Consider the following 14,577-nt stretch of genomic DNA (forward strand, 5'->3'; position numbering starts at 1 on the left):
CATTTTTCATATCTTTTTTAACAACAAAATAAAAAACGGTTATGTCGAAGACTTACTTCACCGTAATCCTCTTTGCTCTCTTGATCACAATGTCTCGTGAGTCCTTCATCTTGAACATTATTAGCTTCAATGAGACATTTGTATATATATAATATATTTATTTAATTTAATTTATTAAAACATAGTATTAAGATAAGACTTTCAAGAGCCTTATGATACCCTTTTTTAGTTATCCATATATATATATATATATATATGATTTTTTGATAGTGTTATATATATTTGTGTAATGACAGATGTGAAATGTACGAGAGTGATGGAAGATGTTGGAGAGGACAAGTCGAAGAAGAAATGCACGACCGACAAAGACTGTAGAACTCTTATATGCTATGGCAATGGACCTATTTGTGTTAAAGGCTTTTGCACATGTGACTTTGTTGTCGCGACCTCCGTAGGATATTGAGGCCGTTTTGTGTCCTAATTGCTATAAATAAATAAATAAATAAATATCGAATAAAGCTTTATCAATTATAAATGTTTTCATATATGTCTAATATTAACGTATTCAACCGAGTTATCCTGGAAAACGTCTAAATAATACAAAATATTTGATATATATATATATATATATATATTCAATTAATTTATCAACAGAATACAATTGTCGTGAATATTAAATTTTTTAAAACTTATCCTTATTTTATAACGTTGTGTATACTTTGTTTTGTATGAACTCATAAATTAAATGAAACATATTATCCTAAAGTTAAGGTTTGAACTTACGGCTATCTAGAAGTGAACAAGCATTTGAACTAATAGCTTGCTCGCATGCATTTATCATATTCTAAATATTTTGTCCGGTAATGGGCAACTTTTACTTTCTTTTCTTTATTAAGAAGATTTTAATTAAATAAAATAAAAAACAACAGTTTTATTTAAAAAGGGAAAACTTAAGTAAGATGGAACAAGAAAGGTAATAAGTTAAAATAATTGGAACATCATATTCATAATTTATATATGGCTATAAACATTTATGTGATTATTTATTGGTTTTCAAAACTAAAAAAATAATTTATGGGGGAAACAAAAGATTGATTGACTAAGACAAAAAAAAAAAAAAACAAAAGAACATCCTAATATTGTGATAAAATGTGAAATAAATAAGTTTTAGTACTTACATACTTTTTAGATCGTACTATATCGGCTCTTTTTCTTTTTTTGATAACGGTATATATTATATTCTTTGTATACATCATTTGTACCCTCTCTTCTTGGCAATCAAAATAGTCGTTTGTTCAACGACACAACCAAGGTTCAAATCCATTGGACCAAATATTATAAAAAATATTTTTCATAATTCTAATACTATGTCAAGTCAAAAAAATAGAGAATATTTTTTATTTCACCCAATAACATTAAATCATTCCAATATTCGTTAAATTCCACGAATAAACGTCAATTTTATGATTTCCGTATCTAGAATCCATGCGAATTTTATTAGAATATAATTCAAAAAACCTAATTTTATTTTATTCTACACTATCTTTTTTCTGTTATTTGTATATATCGCATGTTAAAATTTTAGAAATAATATTACTACCATTATCAAAATCCTAATACATTTGGTATTTAAATAGTCAAATTACATGAATGGTATGATATCATATAGAATATGGTCAAAATCCTACCATAATACATTGGTATTTAATAGTCAAAGACATGCATGGTATGATACCATATAGAATATGGTTAAAATCCTATCCGACACCCATTTGATACCTTGTTGACCGATATAGAACTTAAATAAAGACATACTCAGTTAGTATCTCCCACATTAAGTATGTATAGGTATGGTTATAATTAACACTTTACCCAAAATCATAACCATTAAAGTATTAACCCATTATAAATACATGCAACAACATTTTAAAAAACATCAATAACAATTAAAATAAAAAATGGAGAAGATTTCTTTGAAACTAGCTTTCTTGGCTGTGATCGCCCTTATTGCATTTTGTTAGTCTCGTATCCTCTATTCTATCTCTTCGATCTCTTAATCTTGAATGTTCATACATGTGTAACGAAACATATATATATATAGATTAAATTGTTATATCTTTTAACGTTATTGTTTTCTTCCAAAATGTATGTGTATGTGTAAGTCTAGGTTCATCATTTTCGGTGACCGAAGCGAGAGAGATGGAGAAAGAGGGACTGAACTGCATAGGAGGATGTCCATCGGGTCAGAAAGACTGTAACTGCATACCGGTTTCGTCTCCCATGACGGAGATCGATGCGACATCGTCGTGCCATAAGGACAAAGATTGTGCCAAGTTCTGTCCCAAAGGTTGCAAGATCATGAATTGTAACGGCGGGCGATGTTTCTGCGAATGTTGAGAGGGGAATAGCTAGTTGTGACTACCAATGACTATCACATACATGCTCATGCTGTTGTATGTTGATATTGATTGATTGGAGTCAAAAATAAAATTTAGTAAGGTCCAAATTTTAGTTTAATATGTTACAAACTTTAAATAAAAACTAAAAATGTTTATATCGAGTATTTTTTATATTCTCATTCATAATTTATTGAGAAATACCAAAAAACTAAAATTTACTATATCGTTAAAACTACATATTTGCCACACTAAAACCATACGCATAAATGGTGAATACTTTGATAAGGTACAAGTGATGGTGATCTAGGGTGCGATCTAGTTTTATTTTATTTTTCTAGACACAATTACCGCAAATATACAGATTAATCGTAGTATCTAGGGTCGAACACAAGGACACATGCGTTTACAATGACAATTTTAGATTCTACTCAATTTCGATCTATGGCGATAATTTTTTTATGATGGTGATGATGACTAAATGGAAGAAAGTATAATTTATTGAGAAATATCCAAAAAACTAAATTTTAATTTAATCGTTAAAACTAGACATATGGCACACTAAAACCTTATACATTAAAGGTGAATCATAAATACTTCGATATACGAACGATGCGTACAAGTAGCGACAGATCTCAAAAAATGATAAGTTATAATTTGAGACAAACTTAATTTTATTATGGAGTTTGGGAAAAAAAAGCTCTTACTATAATCGTTAAAATATGATCGAATTATTATCCAATCTAACAAAATGTTTTTAAAAATAATAATAGTTACTGCTATATTAGGGTAAAATTAAGAACTATTATTTATAATAAATAATATTTTTTTTAGCGACAAATAACTTAATCTTTATTTTTATATTTTCAATTAATTTATGCGGTGTAAGATAATATAAACGACTCTCTGATGAGTCGATCGATCGATCGATCGGGACTCAAAGATCATCCAATCGTGTGTCATGCTCGGCAGTGTCCTTCGTTTTCAGCTCTAAGTACTTCGGGTTGTTTCCGCATTTTACTTCACATGGTTCGATTCCCTTGAAAATACCTCGTTTTATGCTCATAACTCCAGTTTTCCCACAAAACATCATAAACATTAAAGTCAAAGTGTAAAATATACAAAAGATATCTAGTAATATATAAATGAAGTAAAATTCGATAGATATGCTATCTGACAATACAAATTATTTACATGTAATCATATTCTAACTAGATTAAACTCTCTGTATATCCCAAACATATTTATTAAATATTTCATACAATTTACATTGATAAACAAAATAATATATACATCTAAAATATATATGTTGTATGAATAGTTTTTAATCTAGTTCTTATTATTTATAATATAAATGATAATATTTATGTTATAATCTAAATTGTTATAACATAAATATCTATACCTTTCATTCTTCTTATCGAATAGAGTGTTCAAGAAACATGTTTTCATAATTTAGATATTTTATAAAGTCAAAATATAGAGACCAATGTTTGATTTCATCCAACGACACTTAATTATCCCAATATTTGTTAAATTCTACTGCCAAATGTTAACCTTAGAGTTTTCATATAAACTTTGATATCTACACGTTTTCTTGGAATAAACAAAAAAACTTTATTTTATTTTATTTTATTTTTCGTAGTTTCTATCCTTTATTATTTAGATTGCGTATTAAATTTTGGTAATAATATTATTATACTTAACAAAATCCAAATGGATTTGGTGTTTATAGTTCTAAACCTATAAATAGAACTATGGTTCTTGGCCTCTCCAACAATTGCATCAAAACATTTTTCATATCTTTTTTAACAACAAAATAAAAAACGGACATGTCGAAGACTTACTTCACCGTAATCCTCTTTGCTCTCTTGATCATCACAATGTCTCGTGAGTCCTTCATCTTGAACATTATTAGCTTCAATGAGACATTTGTATATATATAATATATTTATTTAATTTAATTTATTAAAACATAGTATTAAGATAAGACTTTCAAGAGCCTTATGATACCCTTTTTTAGTTATCCATATATATATATATATATATATATATATATATGATTTTTTGATAGTGTTATATATATTTGTGTAATGACAGATGTGAAATGTACGAGAGTGATGGAAGATGTTGGAGAGGACAAGTCGAAGAAGAAATGCACGACCGACAAAGACTGTAGAACTCTTATATGCTATGGCAATGGACCTATTTGTGTTAAAGGCTTTTGCACATGTGACTTTGTTGTCGCGACCTCCGTAGGATATTGAGGCCGTTTTGTGTCCTAATTGCTATAAATAAATAAATAAATAAATATCGAATAAAGCTTTATCAATTATAAATGCTTTCATATATGTCTAATATTAACGTATTCAACCGAGTTATCCTGGAAAACGTCTAAATAATACAAAATATTTGATATATATATATATATATATATATTCAATTAATTTATCAACAGAATACAATTGTCGTGAATATTAAATTTTTTAAAACTTATCCTTATTTTATAACGTTGTGTATACTTTGTTTTGTATGAACTCATAAATTAAATGAAACATATTATCCTAAAGTTAAGGTTTGAACTTACGGCTATCTAGAAGTGAACAAGCATTTGAACTAATAGCTTGCTCGCATGCATTTATCATATTCTAAATATTTTGTCCGGTAATGGGCAACTTTTACTTTCTTTTCTTTATTAAGAAGATTTTAATTAAATAAAATAAAAAACAACAGTTTTATTTAAAAAGGGAAAACTTAAGTAAGATGGAACAAGAAAGGTAATAAGTTAAAATAATTGGAACATCATATTCATAATTTATATATGGCTATAAACATTTATGTGATTATTTATTGGTTTTCAAAACTAAAAAAATAATTTATGGGGGAAACAAAAGATTGATTGACTAAGACAAAAAAAAAAACAAAAGAACATCCTAATATTGTGATAAAATGTGAAATAAATAATTTTTAGTACTTACATACTTTTTAGATCGTACTATATCGGCAAATGAAAAATATATCTGTAATATATATATATATATATATATATATATATATATTCTTTTTCTTTTTTTGATAACGGTATAGATTGTATTCTTTGTATACATTATTTGTACCCCCTCTTCTTGGCAATCAAAATAGTCATTTGTTCAACGACACAACCAAGGTTCAAATCCATTGGGCCAAATGTTATAAAAAAATATTTTTCATAATTCTAATACTATGTCAAGTCGAAAAATAAAGAATATTTTTTATTTCACCCAATAACATTAAATCATTCCAATATTCGTTAAATTCCACGAATAAACATCAATTTTATGATTTCCGTATAAGCTTGTCGTATATCTCTCCAAAATCCATGCAAATTTTATTAGAATTAAATTCAAAAAACCTAATTTTATTTTATTATGCACTATCTTTTTTCTGTTATTTGTATCGCATGTTAAAATTTTGGAAATAATATTACTACCGTTATCAAAATCCTAATACATTTGGTATTTAAATAGTCAAATTACATGAATGGTATGATATCATATAGAATATGGTCAAAATCCTACCATAATACATTGGTATTTAATAGTCAAAGACATGCATGGTATGATACCATATAGAATATGGTTAAAATCCTATCCGACACCCATTTGATACCTTGTTGACCGATATAGAACTTAAATAAAGACATACTCAGTTAGTATCTCCCACATTAAGTATGTATAGGTATGGTTATAATTAACACTTTACCCAAAATTATAACCATTAAAGTATTACCCATTATAAATACATGCAACAACATTTTAAAAAACATCAATAACAATTAAAATAAAAAATGTTGAAGATTTATTTGAAACTAGCTTTCTTGGCTGTGATCGCCCTTATTGCATTTTGTTAGTCTCGTATCCTCTATTCTATCTCTTCGATCTCTTAATCTTGAATGTTCATACATGTGTAACGAAACATATATATATATATATAGATTATATTGTTATATCTTTTAACGCTATTGTTTTCTTCCAAAATGTATGTGTATGTGTATGTCTAGGTTCATCATTTTCGGTGACCGAAACGAGAGAGATGGAGAAAGAGGGACTGAACTGCATAGGAGGATGTCCACCGGGCCAGAAAGACTGTAACTGCATACCGGTTTCGCCTCCCATGGCAGAGATCGATGCGAAATCGTCGTGTCATAAGGACAAAGATTGTGCCAAGTTCTGTCCCAAAGGTTGCAAGATCATGAATTGTAACGGCGGTAGATGTTTCTGCGAATGTTGAGAGGGGAATAGCTAGTTGTGACTCCCAATGACTATCACATATATGCTCATGCTTTTGTATGTTGATGTTTATTGATTGGAGTAAAAAATAAAATTTAGTAAGGGTCCAAATTTTAGTTTAATATGTTACAAACCTTAAATAAAAACTAAAATTGTTTATATCGAGTATTTTTTATATTCTCATTCATAATTTATTGAGAAATACCAAAAAACTAAAATTTACTATATCGTTGAAACTATATATTTGCCACACTAAAACCATACACATGAATGGTGAATACTTTGATAAGGTACAAGTGATGGTGATCTAGGGTGCGATCTAATTTTATTTTATTTTTCTAGACACAATTACCATAAATATACAGATTAATCGTAGTATCTAGGATCGAACACAAGGACACATGCGTTTACAATGACAATTTTAGATTCTACTCAATTTCGATCTATGGCGATAATTTTTTTTATGGTGGTGATGGTGACTAAATGGAATAAAGCATAATTTATTGAGAAATATAAAAAAAACTAAATTTTAATTTAATCATTAAAACTAGACATCTGGCACACTAAAACCATATACATGAAAGGTGAATCATAAATACTTCGATATACGAACGATGCGTATAAGTAGCGGCGGATCTCAAAAAATGATAAGTTATAATTTGAGACAAACTTAATTTTATTATGGAGTTTGAAAAAAAAAGGGGTTCTTGGCTAAGTGTGACGAAAAGATGACATGTTTTGCAAAGTGTGACAAAAATGTTGTGACCTTTGCAAAGTATACATTTTTTTCCTAAAATACCCCTGAAGCGGGTGCGTCACGTCGAGAACAAAATGGAACCGCCATTTTTTCTCTCTCTCCAAAACTCATTTTTTAAAACACGAAGAACAGTTAGGGCGAAGACGATTTTAGGGCGAAACACAAGAATCCCGACGACACACGAATCTCGGCGATACTCAACGCAAAGATTATACATTCCATAACAGGTATGTTATTCGTTTATTTTAATGTGTTTGAGGTTATTACGATTCGTGTCCCGCAAAGTATGGTTGTACGTGTTTGAGGTTATGTCACCTTTTCGAGAGAGGTTATGGTTTGATTGTACGTGAATGGGTTTCCCGTAAAGTATGTGTGCTGAAGATTTTAATATTGGTTACCGTAACGTATGGCTCCCGTTCTCCACTGTAGTATCCGGACAGATATACTACATTCCCTGTGTTGTGGTGAAGTATCCGGTTGCTTAGACGTTGCTTAATGTCCGGGATATATTTGGTGATCTTATAAGAGTGGTAAGGGTTTATCCCCGGACGTATATAGTCAGGGTATGTACCCGGACGGCCGACCGTTCATATTGTCCGAAATGTTAAATATATGTCCAGCAGATTGCTTTTGTATGTCCGGTTATCCCATCCGGATGGTTATTCATATACATATTATCCGGATATCTTCATACATGTCCGGGATATTGCTTTGTATCCGCATGGTGATTGTTCAGTGTCCGGGCAATATAGGGTGGTGTATTTTGTTGAAGTTTTGTATAGTTTTTTACCTGAATTTTTTGTTGTATATTGTATTGGGCAGATTGCAATGGACGTTTTACAAGTAAAACGATACTTTCCTGCTGGAGAAGAACCAGACTTGAAGAAAAATATGAACGATGTATGCAAGTTTGGGAATTGCATGTCAGAGTTGAAGAGGATCATGAGTGAAGAAGAATGGGGTGGAATGAGGGCTTCTGTCTTTGGATTTTTGTTCAGGCTATTTGACAATGGATTTTCCATATCCAAAGTCATGCTTCACCACATTCTAGCTCGACAGATCGTAACGACAAAGAAGTACGAGATGTGGTGTATGTTTGGGCGCCAACCTTTAAGGTTTTCTTTGTTGGAGTTCAGGGAACTGACAGGAATGCTCTGCCACAAGGATCCTGAGAACATAGTGATGGAGGGTGAGGACCAGGGACGTTTTGGTCAGCTTGCAAAGAAGAATGTTACTCTGAAGGACTTGTTGGACATGCTAAGCATGGAAGGTTGGACTGCGGATGACAGAAGAAGGTTGCACTATTTGGTGATTGTGTGTGGAATTCTAGTCCCTCAAGAGAAAAGGAGGCCAGTTGAGAAGACTTATATGAAGTTGGTCAGCAACTTGGCTGAGTTTGAAGCAACCAACTGGGGCAGAAAGTCCTTCGTCCATCTACTGGAGTCAATTCACTTGCTTGATATGACACAGTTGACCAAAACAAATTACACAGTCCATGGATTTATTCTCGGCCTTCGACTCTGGGCGATGGAAACAATCTCCACACTCGGCGACATGTTTTCAAAATTTGAAGGGTCAATTCCACCACTTGGTGGTAAATGGGGTCTTTATTGCAAGAGAATTGATAACGACATGGTGACTGAGATAGAAAAGAGTTGTGGCATTCTACACTACATTATCCCTCTTTCCACTGAATGTAGTGAGTTTGAAGATGAGGTTGAGGACGCCACAGTCACCAAAATGTTGGAATTGCTTTCCAACAATCAATCATTGTTGATTGGGAGAAGCACATCCGATGATGCCCCAACAGAGGGGAGATGTCGTAGTGCTGAGGAGACTGAAGGGAACACAGTAATGGCAGTTAGTCAGGAGGAACCTCAGACTGTTTCAAGTGAGGGAGACGAAGATTTTGTGGTGCAACCCCGTCCGAGGAAGAAACAGAAGAATGTAGTAATTGTGGAGGACAACAGCGTTGGTGTTCCATAATGGAGGAAAAAACGGAAGACCTGACGAAATTTAGAGGAGAAGAGGATGGAGACTCCTACGGAAGACGTGAGGGTGTTGTTGGAGCGGATGGATGGAAATCTACGATACCTAGTTAAAATGAAGGAAAATAGAAGTCGTAGTAAGAAGGAGAAAATGTTGAATACTAAGGAGCATGAATTGTTCAGTGAAAGAACAATCATTTTGGGAAAGCGGGAAGCTGTCTTGCTTGAGAAAGAACAAAGCCTCCTCCTAAAGGAAGACGCGATAAATGCGAAGATCATGGAATGCACTGAGAAGGCGTCATCATGGTTGATGTTAGACCCTGACGATACTCTATCTAACAGGGAGATAGAGATACAGGAGAAGAAGGATGCTCTGTCTGTCCGGGAGAGAGAGGTAGAGGCAATGGAGAAAGTCATTGATGCCCGGGTGATAGAGTTGAATGTCATGGAGGTGTTCGCTGTCCGGCATAAAGAGGTCCATGCTGAGAAAGATGGTCTTTCTATCCGAGAGACAGAGATAGATGCTGACGAGGACGGTGAGACTGTCCGGAACAACGACGTCAAGGCGAGGGAGGAGGACATCTTCGTCCGGGAGCTAGAAGAGCAGTTGACGGACGATGCTGCTGTATGGGAGTCAGGTCTAGACGCCGAGGAGGAAGCTGTATCTGCCCGGGAGGAACACAACACCAGTGTTGTTATCCGGGAGCAAGATGTGGAGATGGATGTTGATTCCGTCCGGGCGAAAGAGCTGGACGATCTCCAGGAAAGTCTTTCCGTCCGGGAGAAAGACCTTTGTGTGAAGCAGGATGCTCTCTCCGTACGTGCTGAAGAGCTAGAGAAGGAGAAGAAAACTCTATCCGGCCGGGAGAAAGACCTCGGCGTCAAGATGGAAGCACTTTCTGTCCGGGCTGAAGAGCTCGAGAAGGAGAAGGAAGCTCTATCCTGCCGGGAGAAAGAGTTGGGTGTGAAGATAGATGCTCTTTCTGTTCGGGCTGAAGAGCTGGAGAAGGAGAAGGAAACTCTATCCTGGCGGGAGAAAGAGCTGGGTGTGAAGATGGACGCTCTTTCTGTCCGGGCTAAAGAGCTGGAGAAGTAGAAGGAAGCTCTATCCTGCCGGGAGAAAGAGGTGGGTGTGAAGATGGACGCTCTTTCTGTTCGGGCTGAAGAGCTGGAGAAGGAGAAGGATTCTCTATCTGTCCGGGAGAAAGAGTTGGCTGTCAAGATGGATGGTCTTTCTGCCCGGGCTGAAGAGCTGGATAAGGAGAGGGAAGCTCTATCGATCCGGGAGCAACAGCTGGGTGTGAGGATGGTTGCACTATTCGTCCGGGAGAAAGAGTTGGACGAGAGGAAGGAAGCGCTGAATGTCCGGGAGATAGAGCTCGTTGGTAAGGCGGATGCTATTTCCGTTTGGACAGAAGAGCTGGAGAAGCAGAAAGAGTTGGGAGTCCAGACGGATGCTCTTTCAGTCCGGGAGAAAGAGCCGGAGAAGGATAACGAAGCGGTTAATGTCCGGGATAAAGAGGTTGGTGCTAAGACGGATGTTGTTTCCGTCCGTACAGAAGAGCTGGAGAAGGAGAAGGAGTTGGGAGTCCCGGCGGATGCTATTTCAGTCCGAGAGCAAGAGCTGGAGATGAGAAGGAGGCCCTTTCGTTAAGGGAGAAAAAATTACAGGAGGCTGAGGGTATTCTCATGGAGAAGAAGAAAAGCTGGCAGGAATATGTGGTGAAATAGCAAGAGGAGATTTCAATGGAGAACAACCTGCTCATTTCATTCAGATATGATGCGGTGAAAAGGGAGCGAGGGCTAAGTGCAGCTTTGAAGACCCCATACAAAGCTGATACTGCTGTTAAGAATCTCATACAGCCGGATGTGAAACAAGGGCAAGTTAATACATATGATCCATTCCCTTGGGCGAATATGAATGACAGTGAGAGAGCAACCTGGAAGAAGAAAGAGAGGAGCTCACTATCGCGTTCTGTAACGAAAATGTAAGTTCTCTATCCATTGAAATTGTGAAACTATATTCTGTATATTGGACTATCTATGGCTGATGATTGTTGTTTACAACAGTGGTGGAAAAGACAAGTCTCTGCTGAAGGAAATGCGTCATTTTTGGAGTCAAATGATGTACCCTCAGAAGTGGTTGAACGATGATGTAAGTATTTTAAGAGTAGCAAAATTAGTATAACCCTCTTGTAATTTTTGGTTCAGTGATCTGATGTTTTCTGTTATCTTGTGCAACATTTGGATCGTTATCTAAGTGTTCTCCGGAAGATACTGTTTGAAGACCCTACTTTATTTCCCAATCCAAGGATCGCATTCTTGGACTCCGTGTTCAACCATTACGTCGGCGTGGCGAACAATGAACTGAAAGATTGTGGCATCATACAAGGTGAGACCATGGCAACATTTCGACGAATGGTGAATGGTGATTTGCCAACTCCATATCCAACAAAGAAGAGTTTGGTCCGGGATGTTGACTGGTTTTACACTGTGGCGAATTACGGAGGACAACATTGGGTGACCCTCATCCTGTATCCCGACAAACGAACCATCACATACCTTGATTCGTTGGAGTTTACCATCAGTCATGAGGAGATGGAAAAACGGATGGGTATGTACGCCACAGTTATACCTTGGGTGCTGCATCATTGTGCGTCTTCTGAAGATAGACACAAATTTTCAAGGGACCGGTATGGACTGGAAAAGTTATCGGGAGCACCTACGATGGCACAATCTGGAGATTGCATGATTTTCAGTCTAAAGTATGTCGAATGACATGCTCTAGGAAAAGAGTGGTCTCCTTTCCATACAGAGAACATCGAATTCATTCGTTGTAGTATGTATGTGACAATGTTTAACCTTTTCTATATAGATAGGAAGAAAAAAATAAAATAAGATTTATGGTTTTTCCACTGTGTTACATATCTGTATGCGGTCTCACAATACCCATACAACACTCGATTCCCTTATGTTCGTGTCCGGACTTCTTCACACTTGTTCCTGGATATAAATCGTACAACCCCGGTTGTCCAATTTACCAATCACGACCCAAACTGTGGCCGTCCGGACAGATTACGTCGTCTGTCCGAATGTCCGGGAGTATGCAAGTTAAAAGTACCGGATGCATGTGGATTGATGTCCTTTGTCCGGATGAGCCCGAAGATTACCAATCACGACCCAAACTATAGCTGTCCGGACAGATTACCTCGTCTGTCCGGATGTCCGGAGTATGCAAGTTAAAAGTACCAGATGCATGTGGCCGTCCCATACTTTGATATTATCATATTTATGTGTGTAAGTGTATCCGGATTACAAATTATAACTATTGCAAAAAAATTAATATTATCATATTTATGTTTTATTACAACCAATACATACTTAGATTACAAAGTTCAAAATTGAATTAATATTATCATATTTATGTTTTATTACAACCAATACATATGTAGATCGAATCATAATTCCAAAATTTAAAGGATTTTATTGAAATAATTCTTCGAATTTACACAGATTGAAACGAACAATGTCGTTTTTATAGTCGATTTCTTCGAACACGTATTCATGAATGTCACACGTAGGAGGGGATATAACCTACCGACCGCTTCTCATCCCATCCGGACATGTCGTACGTCGGCTGGAGCCAGTACGTCCAGGCAAAGCGGGATAGAACACGTGTCCGCGGTGTGATAAAGATTCAAGCAGGAGATCGAGCACACGACCAACTCGTCAGCTGTAGACCGAACTTGTGCCCCACTTCCCGCATCCCTTATATGGATTCCATTATTTGTTTAGATGCAATCTGTATCCGGTTTAAAGGCATACATCCTCTTTCTGGCAAAAATGCATGTACTCACGTTTTTCCCATGCGAATGGTTGTTGTGTGATAATCCAGGATATGTAGACACAACACCCCTTATATAGATTGATAGGTTTGTGAAGTAGTGTCGAGGTTCAGATATCCCGCATACCGAGATGCCATCCGATCCGGATTGGAGTTTTCCGTCACTCATGTGTCAGGGTTGCATACACCTGCCAACGACAACCGGACGTCACGCTGTCCGGATGTCGTTTTATGAAATTACCATCCGGAGAAAGGACACGTCTCAAACAATATATTCATTCACGACCCGGAAAGGGCGTATATCCGGAAAGGTCGTATTATCCGGGGTTTGGTCTGAAATTATAGAAAATAAAAAATAGTCTTGGTTATTTGTCCGGGTGTAAAATTTCCGGGAAACGATCTCAACCGGCCTTGAAGTATATCCGGGGTTTGCTCAATTAGATGTTCGGGGTGAGTAGATATCATCAATCGTTAACAATGAAAACAGTAAACAGTACAAAATTTGACAATGAAAAGTATATACACAGTCCGAAATTTTACAACACGGAAATTTTACAAAACTATAAAATATTACAATATTCGATATATAAATGCATTCCATTTCGCCGATGGTGTAGACGTATTCCAGGGAGTACCGCAAATGGAGCAATCTAGAGATTGCGGGATTTTCTGTCTAAAGTATGTCGAATGCCATGCCCTAGGAAAATATTGGTCTCATCTTCGTACAGAGAACATGGATTTCGTTCGTTGCAGTATGGCTGTAACAATGTTCAGCGAATTTGTCAAACAAAAATGAAGGACAAACAAATGAAATAAATATTTTTTTGCATATCCTGATGCATTTATAGTAAAGAATGCGCTTGAGCATTTTCCGGACAGTACTCCCTTCCCTACTGTTGTGCAAACTATTTAATTGTCGTTCCCGGATATATATCTTAAAAGCTAAATAACAAGGACCGCAATTTTCCGATAATGCTACCGTCCGGATGAATCTTTTCATGCCCTCGTAGTTTATTGATACTGTCCAGATGGACGTAACGGACTTCCGGTTATCATTTTCTTCAATCATGACCCGGAGAATGGATTAGTCCGGATAGGGATATGAACTGAGTATTAAGATTATCCTGCTGTATTGTAAATGTCCGGGGTGACTGGATATCACTTCCCGTGTGTTGTTGTGCAAACTATTTCACTGTCGTTCCCGGATATATATCTTAAAAGGTAAGTAACAAGGACCGCAATTTTCCGATAATTCTATCGTCCGGATGAATCTTTTCATGCCCTCGTAGTTTACTGATACTGTCCAGATGGACTTAATGGACTT

The 14,577-nt window shown here is 35.6% G+C and overlaps 2 protein-coding genes and 2 long non-coding RNA genes across 4 annotated transcripts; all 4 read left to right on the forward strand.

Moving 5' to 3' along the window:
• On the forward strand, positions 1 to 537 carry LOC104822201. The gene is made up of 2 exons (XR_773150.1): positions 1 to 96; positions 297 to 537. It is a non-coding gene; the product is annotated as an uncharacterized LOC104822201 (long non-coding RNA).
• A 1,408-nt stretch (positions 538 to 1,945) lies between these two features.
• Positions 1,946 to 2,554, forward strand: LOC104822203 (putative defensin-like protein 263). Its single transcript, XM_019203502.1, has 2 exons — positions 1,946 to 2,016; positions 2,168 to 2,554. Exons 1-2 carry the CDS (start codon positions 1,959 to 1,961, stop codon positions 2,395 to 2,397), a joined length of 288 nt encoding a protein of 95 aa, XP_019059047.1. The 5' UTR covers positions 1,946 to 1,958; the 3' UTR covers positions 2,398 to 2,554.
• Positions 2,555 to 4,186: 1,632 nt separating this feature from the next.
• Positions 4,187 to 4,743, forward strand: LOC104822204. The gene is made up of 2 exons (XR_773152.1): positions 4,187 to 4,286; positions 4,497 to 4,743. It is a non-coding gene; the product is annotated as an uncharacterized LOC104822204 (long non-coding RNA).
• A 3,506-nt stretch (positions 4,744 to 8,249) lies between these two features.
• On the forward strand, positions 8,250 to 9,407 carry LOC104822205. Its single transcript, XM_010553345.1, has one exon. It carries the CDS (start codon positions 8,250 to 8,252, stop codon positions 9,405 to 9,407), a length of 1,158 nt encoding a protein of 385 aa, XP_010551647.1.
• Positions 9,408 to 14,577: the final 5,170 nt, after the last annotated feature.

This window comes from Tarenaya hassleriana, unplaced genomic scaffold (genome assembly GCF_000463585.1).
Source record: "Tarenaya hassleriana unplaced genomic scaffold, ASM46358v1 Cleome354, whole genome shotgun sequence".
NCBI lineage: Eukaryota > Viridiplantae > Streptophyta > Magnoliopsida > Brassicales > Cleomaceae > Tarenaya > Tarenaya hassleriana.

Excerpts from the sequence above, each read along its gene's own strand:
- LOC104822203 (XM_019203502.1), top strand. The coding sequence starts at position 1,959 with ATGGAGAAGATTTCTTTGAAACTAGCTTTCTTGGCTGTGATCGCCCTT. Across the intron at positions 2,017-2,167 it reads GATCGCCCTTATTGCATTTT|GTTCATCATTTTCGGTGACC; the intron begins GTTAGTCTCGTA and ends GTGTAAGTCTAG.
- LOC104822205 (XM_010553345.1), top strand. The coding sequence starts at position 8,250 with ATGGACGTTTTACAAGTAAAACGATACTTTCCTGCTGGAGAAGAACCA.